General features: G+C 42.7%; 1 protein-coding gene across 3 annotated transcripts in view; it reads right to left on the reverse strand.

Moving 5' to 3' along the window:
- PAAF1 (proteasomal ATPase associated factor 1) overlaps positions 1 to 10003 on the reverse strand; it is a 577308-nt gene that overhangs the window by 421847 nt on the left and 145458 nt on the right. For 2 of the 3 annotated variants that reach the window (XM_044073391.1, XM_044073393.1), the window contains one exon: positions 8628 to 8726. The exons of the other annotated variant lie outside the window; for it this stretch is intronic. In XM_044073391.1, the coding sequence (XP_043929326.1) occupies positions 8628 to 8726 (99 nt within the window). The remainder of the gene's footprint in view (positions 1 to 8627; positions 8727 to 10003) is intronic. 3 annotated transcript variants of the gene reach the window in all.

Raw genomic sequence — 10003 nt, forward strand, 5'->3', positions numbered from 1 at the left:
GACAAGGCATTGAGATGAACTGTATACGTGAGACAGAGGCTGCCTTTCGGTAGCCTATATAATAGTAAGGGACAAGGCAGTGAGAGGAACTGTACAGTCTTTACAGTTTATGGTCTTAACATTTTCTCCCTAAAAAATAAAAATTTGAGTGGTTCCAGTTGTGAGAAGTATTTGAACAGGTATGTAACGAAAGGGGTATTAAACTCAATGATTAGCCTAAGGAGTGCTGAAAACAGTGGAATGTTTACATCCCTGGACATGAACGACAATAAAAAGAAGTTATGTCTTACCATAACATTCCATCTGTGTTGTCGATCTTCATCTATTCTTGACTAAAGGGTTAAGGTTCCGATCCTCAGAACCAATGTGGCCGTCGTAAAGCTTGCATCAGACAAACACTCTCTTGAGCTACCAGTCTACCCACAACGCCCTTCTTCACATTACCTCAGATCGAGTCTGCCAATAATTAGAAATTTATATAATGTATAAACAGTACAAATCAGAAGCCTTGCCCAAGGCATTCCTAACAACAAGAACCAAGCACAGGATACCATGCCATCAGAAACCTACAGGAGGGGGCAGGTGTGAGGGACGCAATAATAGATGAAGACGGACACCACAGATGGAACATTATGGTAAGACATAGCTTCGTTATCTGATGTTGTCAATCTTCATCTATTCTTGACTAATGGCACAGAATCCCCAGCTACCCTGACACCTGGTTGGCCCTACGGAAAGACATTACTGAGTACCACAGAACCAAAAGATGCTCCCCCCTGGAGACCATATCCAATTTGTAATGCAAAATGAAGGTATGAGGTTTAGCCCAAGTTGCAGCTGCACAAATTTCTGACATGGAAGCTTTGGAATGAAAAACAGCAGAGGTCACCATTGATCTAGTAGAATGTGCCTTAACTGGTTTAGGAAGTTTCATGTTCATTTTTGTGTTAAGTGAAAGAAATGCAATCTCTTAACCACTTGGACAGAGTAACCTTTACTGGTCTGCCCACAGTTGCACAGGCGAAAGATACAAACAACTGTTCATATCATATCATCTAAATTGCTTAGTTCTGTCTAGTTAGAAGAGTAACTGCCTGTGCACATCCAGAAGGTGAAGGCAATACTCGCCTTGTTTGAAAAATCTGGAAAGAATACAGGCAAATCTATGGATTGCTTGATATTGAACTTCGAAATCACTTTAGGAAGAAGTGTTCGGTTTGTTCTAAGCAGCACACCGTCTTTATGGAAAACTAAATACTGAGCTTTAGAACATAAGGCCTGTAGTTCGGAGACTCGTCTCGCCAAAGTGATAGCTATGAGAAGTAATGTCTTCCAAGAGAGGAACTTTAAATCACAGGTAGCTGCAGGCTCAAACGGAGGTGCAGTAAGTGCCTGTAGCACTAGAGTCAAATCCCAAGGTGGGAGAGGAAGGGGACTTCAAACGTATTGTACCTTTAAGGAAAACTCTACAAAATCTGTGAGACATCAAGGGAAAATTTGAAACAGCTGCTAGGATAACTTTGATCGTAGAAGCAGAGGCACCTTTATTAAAGATGGTCATTAGGAAGTCCAGGATTTTCTTTACTGGTGCTGAAAAAGCATATAGACCATTATCAAAAACCCAAAAAGAAAAATGCTTCCATTTGCTTAGGTATAAAGTCCTGGTGGATAGTTTATGAGATACCAACAAAATGTGTCGCACAGGGGAAGGTATAGTATTATGCCTGGTGACTACTGGAATTGAATATCACTCATGCACTCAAGTCTCTCAATAACAGGTACTGTTAATGACGCTGTCATAATCCATGTTGGTGTGAATGACTTGAGACATACCTCTCTGGATTACATGAAGAGAGACATGATTGAGCTCACTGAATATGTGCCCCAGATAGGTATGTCCCTTGCCTTAAGCAGCATCCTACTGTCACCCAGAATGATGCCTCAGTACAAACAGAAAATGACTGACTAACAATTGACTTGATTTCTGGTGTCATTCCAAAGGGATCCAGTACCTGACAGCTTGGGAGGACATGATTGACAGACCACTATGCTTTGCCAGAGATGGCCTTCATCTGTCTCCTCTGGGCTTAAGACGTCTGGCAAAGGCTCTTGCCTCCACCATAATGTCTTTTGTTAGGCAAAGTTAAGAGGACAAAATTACCAACGTGAAAAATTCTTCTAAATAAAATGTAAAGGTCATGCTGCTAAACGCTAGGAGTCTTAACATGAAACTGCACTCATTGCAAGCATTCCTCACCCTGGAAGATGCTAACATTTGTGCAGTCACTGACACCTGGTTCAGAGCTACAGGGAGTACCCCAGCCTTACCAGGTTACTTGTCCTACCATACTTTCAGACCCAAAACAGAGGGATACAAAGCGAAAGGAGGTGGAGTTTCAATACTTATCAAAGACATACACACCTCCAGGCTGGTCAAACAGTATGACGCACAGGAGACACTCCAGGTGCAGTTAACTGTTGACAAAACACCTATTCAAATCATAGCTAGCTACACACACCCCCAACCATGACTCAGGAGGCCCACTCCACCTATCCTTACTCACCTGAATCCCTCAAGATTCAACCAGTTACCCTGATCCTGGGCGACTTTAACTACCCAACCACAGAGTGGAAGATCTAGTCTAGCTCAAACATGAACACCCAGAGATTCATCGACTTCGTCAATGCCAATGAATTGGATCAGCTGGTCAACACTCCCACAAGAGGTGAAAATAGCCCGGACCTGGTCCTAACCAACATGAGTAGCCACTGTAGCACCCCTACAGTATCATCCTCCTTGGTAAGATCCGAACATAAAGCAATCACTTTCAAAGTCACCATCTCCCCTGACCCCCCCACCCCCCGCGTTGCCACAGTCGAACAAAAAAACTTTTCCAAAGCTGACTACAACCTTCAGAGACCAGGTATAAGGAGCTTCACAGCCACCGTCCCTTCAGTTGAATCAAGCAGTAATATCCAATCCTACACAAAATACTACATGAGTACCTATATAGCTGCATGGACTCAGCAATACCTGACAGGACCAAATAGTCTTCCTCAAGGAAAAGTAAAACTGTCTGGTGAACAGCAGCAATAAATAGACTCTATAATAAAAGAAAAAAATTGCTGTCCAGGACCAAGAAGGAGCAGGTGCCAAAGTTGGCAGCAATCCCGGCTTTGTCTGAACAAGCAAATAAGGTCAATGATGAAATCCTCTAAGGCTAATTTTGAGTCCAAATTGGCCACATCCACCAAGGACAATCACAAGGCCTTCTTCACATGCGTCTGCAATCTCAAAGGTAACTCCCAAATCTGCTCTGAATTGGTGGTCAAGAATGCCACATACACAAACGCCATAGATATAGCCAACCTGCTGGCAGACAAATTAACTGAAAACCCCGCCCCCCCATTAAGAAACCAGGACATCCCCAACACCTGCCCCCCTCCCCTCATCACCAGGGAGCAGGTTATTAATGCCCTCTCAAAGGCAAAAAAATACAGCCTCCATGGGACCAGACAATGAACACAGGCAAGAGCTCTCAGCACCACTACGCGCCCTGTTCAACCAAAGCCTGTACACCGGCTTCATCCCAGCAGAACGGATGAGAGCCACTGTCATCCCTCAGCACAAAGGTGCAGCATCCACCTACCCAGGCAATTACAGGCCCATCAGCCTAACTAGCCTGATCTGCAAGATCATGGAATGCATTATCAAGGACCTTATAAACAAGAACATTGGCAACCTCCAAACTCTTGATCCCACACAGTTTGGTTTTGTCAAAGGGGGATCATGCCTGTTAAACTTGGTCACCTTCTTCGAAACAATCACCAAATCCATGGATGTGGGCAAGACAGTGCACACCGCCTACCTTGATCTAGCCAAAGCCTTCAACACTATTCCCCACTCGGGCATAATAGATAAACTCTTCCAGCTAGGCATCAACCCATATGTTACCAGATGGGTAGCTAATTGGCTCACTGACAGAACCCCACTCAGTCAAAATAGGGGAAGCCACCTCTAGTAGCAGACCCGTAACAAGTGTCGTACCCCAAAGATCAGTCTTGGGGCCTCTACTCTTTGGGATATACTTTTCTGAGGTGCAAGCCAAAACCAGTGGTCTGTGACTGACCTAAGTTTGCAGATGACTGCAAGCTTGGCATTGTCATATATTCCCCTAGTGATGTGAACATCCTTCAAGAAGGCCTTACCCAAACTAATGACTGGTGCCAGAAGCATGGCCTTAAACTGAATGCCAAGAAATGCATCATTATCCCCTTTGAGGAAAATGGCATCCCCACTAATTACCACATTAATAACAATGTACTAAGCATGCACTCAGTTGTGAGGGACTTGGGAACCCAGATTGATAGCAACCTGACTTTTGACCACCATGTTGCCACCACTGTACGTACAGAAGGCTTTCTACATGGCCCACCTCATAAGTTAGGGTATTTCATCCAAGAAAAAGGAGGTCATAAAATCCCTGTACTCCTCCCTTATCAGACATCATATAGAGTACAATGCCCCCTTCTGCATATACCTTGTCAAACACATGCAGCAGTTAGAGAGACCACAGAGGTTTCTGACCAGGAAAATCCATGGTCTCAAATACCTGTCCTATACAGATAGGCTAAAAGCCCCTGTCCCTCTACTTAGTCTCGTACAGAATCAAAGGTGACCTGTGTTTGGCATACAAGGCCGTCTCAGATTCTGCCTTCATGGAGTTGCTGCATATCCGCAAGTCAAACTCCACTCGCGCAACCCACACGCAAGGTCTCAACCTGGTCTGTGACATTAATAGAACTTGTTGGTGGGATAGATTTGTGACCCAAATACTCCCCCCATCTGTAAAATAGACTTCCTCTCCATGTCAAGCAGAGTACCACACTAGCCCTCTTTAAGAGGAACCTGGACGACTGGATGGGAAAATACCCCTGGGACCCTACCAGTATCCCTGCTGGACAGGGAAAACAGGTGCTGACTTTGTGGGAACATGGGTGAAATTCTTGGCTATGCTTATAAAAGAGTCTCTAAGCCAATAGCGTAGTACCATCCTATGAACCTATGGAGAAACTACGCTGGTTAGCTTGAGAGTCTGAAGATTGGGATACATTAGTCCCTGGGGATCGGACAAGAGACCCGGAACTGGGTCCAGAGTCCAAAGCAGCAAAGAAGATGAGGTCAAAGGAAGGAAACCATATCTGTCGAGGTCAATAAAGAGCAATGAGAATCACTTTGCTTCTCAACTGAGAGCTGCTTTCATGAGAAATAGAGGGGTCACAGGAAAGCGAGGAAAGGATAGAGGAGACCCAGGAGCCAATCGTGGAGAAGAACATCCTGGGGGGACTCCACCCTGAGGGGGAATTAGGGCAAAGTATCTTCTGCACATGCTGTTTAGGGGTGAAGCTAACAGGTTACAGCACGTCTGGTCCCAGCGAAGAAAGATCTCCTTCACTACTCTGGGTTCAGAGACCACTCGTGAGGTATGAGGATACATCTGCTCAGTTTGTCCGCTATCACGTTTGAACTCCCCACAATGTGCATTACTAACAGAAAGTAGTTGGAAGCTATAGCCAATTGCCAGAATCGAAGGGCTTCTTGACACAATGGGTAGGACTTTGTTCCCCCCGGTTTGTTGATGTACCAGACTACTGACATGTCTGATTGAACAGCTATCATCCCCAGAGGTAAGGCAGAATGAAATGCTTACAACACGAGAAGCACTGCTCTTAACTCCAATACATTGATGTGCAGCTTGGCCTCAGAGGGGGACCAAGTGCCTTGGACTGTCTTCCCCAGATAATGCCCCCCACCCCATGTGGGAAGCATCCGTGGTCTCTATGGTCTTGGGCTAAGGGAAAACAAAGGGATGGCCGTGAAGAATCTCCACTGACTGCATCCACCAGGTTAAATCGTTCTTGCATCGACCGGATATGAAAATTAAATGTTCCATGGGGTAGGTCAGGATCTACCATTGGCTTGTTAGCAACCACTGAAGAAGCCTCATATGGAATCTTGGCATTGGGACTCATGTGATAGCCACCACCATGAAGCCTAGTGCCTGCAAAATCTGTAGAGCAGGTTATCTTGTTTGAGCGCAGAACTGGATGACCTTGTAAGTGAATTTTTTGTAACCTGTGTCGGGGAAGTGATGCTATGCAAGAAGAAGTGTTGAGATGAACCCCGATAAATTCTATGTCCTGGGTGGGGGTTAACTGACATTTGGCAGGGTTGACTGTTATGCCCAATTGGTGGAACAGGTCTAGGATAAAGTCTGTATTCTGTTATAGCAGATGCCTGGTGGAAGCAGTGAGGAGCCAGTCGTCTAGATAAGGAAACACTCGGAATCTGTGCAGCCTCAATTGAGCTATAAAGTAATTAGAAGTACTTTGCTATGAGAGAGTCGGCTGACGCATATCTTATTTGCAAGAGCGGCAAACAGGATCAGAGGTAATGTGAAGAAGGGCAGTATGGGTAGACTGCTAGCTCGAGAGTTGTTTTGGATGATGCAAGCTTTATTATGGCCGGATTGGTTCCGAGGATCGGAACCGTAACCCTTTAGTCAAGAATAGATGAAGATTGACATCACATCTTTAAATACAAGCTGTGTGATGAAAAGGGACTTCCTTATAACAGTGCACAGACGGTGACTAAAGAACAGCTCATTGTTGACACAGGTTCCCAAATCCCCAACTACAGGATCAATTATTAGGGATGTGATGTCACTGTTACATTTGCAAAGACAGTCAAGACTTACCAAAGGATACAGTCATACACTTCTTGGCATTTAGTTTTAGTTCCTGGTTTTGACACCAGTTATCTGTTCAGGACAGGTCCTCTTGATGGAGCTTGACTGGTTTTATATCAAGCTTTAGCTCTGTGTTATCCAAGGTAACCCAAGCTGGGTAACCTGACACCAGCTAGCCAGTAGCTTACTGAACCATTACTGCAGGACTCTATGGTGGACAAACACCAAGCATTGGTACAAAGACCTCTCTTCCAACCATCAGCATGTGTCCCTGGTGTAGGTTGCAGTAGGATGGGTTCTAAACCCACTTACTACTGGTAAATACCTCTGCCCACTTTTGGTGACATCAGTCAACATGCCCAAATCACCAAAGCCAATGTCTATACTGTCACATGACTAGCCCTAATACAGCACACGGTCTGCGGCCTGTGCTCTCCTTTCTAGAGGATACTGCTCTTCACAACTGATGCTAAAGTGGACAATCCATACAACTCTTCCTCACACATGGACCGCCTAGAGTCTGTGCTGCTGCACACAAATCCATTCAGTTTTGGGCGAATTTGAGGTGTAAGAACCCAGTATGTTTTTGGGAGATAGGATGAACCCAACAAAGACATGGGGAGAACATGCATTTTAAAAACATATAGTTTGAAAATGTTAGTATTTCTCACTGATGTACAGTGCTTTTGACTGTGAATTAAGCAAACCATCTCTGCGTTTAAAATGCTTAACTAGCTCTAGAGCTGAAACAGATATTCCATTTTCAGGCAGACAATTTAAAAGATCCTTTAATCTGCAGAGTGAAGCAGTAGATGGGGAATCTAGTTTTTTTTTTTTTTTTTTGAAAGCAGAATATTTTTTGTTCATTTGCATTTGTTTACTGGGAAAGTCTGACTAGGTTGGAAACCCCTTCTCAGCAAAGGCCTGGGAGAAAAGCTTCAAAAAGTAACAGCATACAGGTGAACAAATGTGCATACACGATGCACAGACTACAGATATACACATGTAAAATACACACACATAACAGAACATTACATAATGCTTGCTGAAAAGGTAATCGTTGAATGAAGTAACAATTATAGAAGCATACACTGTGATGTATACTTAACGCAAACAACATTTCTGAAGAATTAAGAAGCGCATATCACACTGTAGTAGGGCATACCACCACCTGGAAACAAAGACAAAACAAAATATTGTCGGCCAGCATGGAAGCATACCTTTGGGAAGCCTGACTACCCCAAATGTGACAAATTTCTGATAATTGTTTGACGGTAGTTAAGTCCTATAAACCTAATCAATTTGACAGCTTTTAATTTTCCCTGAGGTTTTACTACTTCAGAGTTAAAGTGAAGTTCTGTGCTTTGGGTACGGGAGACTTACCTCCCCCCAAATAAGGAGCATCTGTTGATTCAAATTCACATGAAACGTTGCATGATCAACCGTATTACTCTCTGAAAAATGAATACAAAATACTTAAAAATGACTGCATTTACGCTACAATAAAGTTTGGAGATTTCTGAGATAACCAAGTAATCAGCCAAGTTTAGTTTTTTTCTGTGTTCTTCTTTTGATGTGAGTAGATAATTGTAATTTTTCATCATCAACCTATGCCTCTACCTGCTGAAATCTCCTCATGTTTACTTTCTGTACTCAAAGATATTGGAATGTGAGCTATTATAAAAGTGCTGCTATATGGTGAAAACAAGTCAAATATACAGAAATAACTTTGCTAAATTACTTGAGTATTTTTTTTCTAGCGAATGCTCGTTTATCACTTTATGAGGTGAAATCTGGAATTCTGTCTCTACGTATGCAGACATTCCTTCAAATCATATTCCTAAAACAACCCCCCTTACATTTCTGGAATCTAGTTACCCTTTTCTCTCCATTATTTGTCTGCCATACTCTCATAGTGCCGTCTGTACTTGAAGATACCCCAAGCCCGCCTCCAGCGGAGATATCCAGACAGGTGACCTTTAGGAGAAGAAAGGAAGAACCATGAAGTAGGATACAAACAACAACAAGCTATGAAAATACTTTGACAAAATAAACATGCTAACAAAATTGCAATAAAAAGGATTAGAACAAGGATACACTTGAGGAAAACACTTACAGCAATAAAACTTCCACATAATGCAGCCATTTTATTATTTGCCCCATCAAGACATCATAAGGAACAAAACTCAGTGCAGTAACATTTTCTTAGAGAAGAATCCTTCTAAACATCAGCAATTCATCAGGAGATACCCTGAAACCTTTACAATTTATGGCTAAACTTAACAGCAGCAAAGGACTTGTATATAAATTGCCAAGAAAATACAATATTAATTTTAAAGGCAACAGAATTCACAGGAAAAGGTGGCCCTTTAACATTTTGGTGTGAAAAACAGAGGCAGGAATAAACATCATTAAACAGAGTGAGCAGTCATGTTTGGAATCAAGCATTCCATTCACACCCAAGTATATACAAACTCGCACACGTTTAGGCTAATATAGTACTAGAACGTGGTTTGGTTTTATGCAAGTCCTGACGGGCTGAGCCAGAAGTAGAACATGGATTCAAATATAAAACTACGGGTGAAGTAAGAAGCAAGCCCCCCTGCATCCCAATAACGAATATAACCCACTCAGAGGATGCATGACTTCAGGACGACTTAAAAACTTTTCAGTTCAAAGCATTTTGTGGAACAGACTCAGCTAACTCGGATTAATTTAAAAACACAACTGGAAAATGCAACAATTGCACTAAGTGTAATTCTGCTTGTGCCCGTATGAATGGCATTTATACACATTTCAGCAGCTCTAAATCCTCTACTTCCAATTGCTTCATTAATGTGTTCTAAGATAAATTTGATCATATTCTGGTTCGTACTTCCTTCCCTCTATGACTGCTGGTCAGAGTCATTCTGAAGGTTTTGAGATCCTCAATGGCAATATATATGTTTCTTTAAATTGAGGATTACCTACAGTACATGCACTGTGTATGAGCCCCATTTCCTATATCATTTTTACTTTGATAAATTAACATTGATGTGTTTGCCACTTTTGCAGAATTGTAGTGAAGGACAGATTTGTCATGAGTTGTAACTCTTCCTCCCAGACCTTCAGCACAGTCCCCTTCCCAGCAGATTAAATATTAACAACCTATACACCACCCTTGTTTTATACACCACCCTGGTTTTATCTTTTTACCACCTAAATACCATAGTGATCTTATTATCAAAACTCTTCACACAACATTATCAATTATG

This window comes from Protopterus annectens, chromosome 5.part1, assembly GCF_019279795.1.
Source record: "Protopterus annectens isolate FY-2018-M chromosome 5.part1, PAN1.0, whole genome shotgun sequence".
NCBI classification, from domain to species: Eukaryota; Metazoa; Chordata; order Ceratodontiformes; family Protopteridae; genus Protopterus; species Protopterus annectens.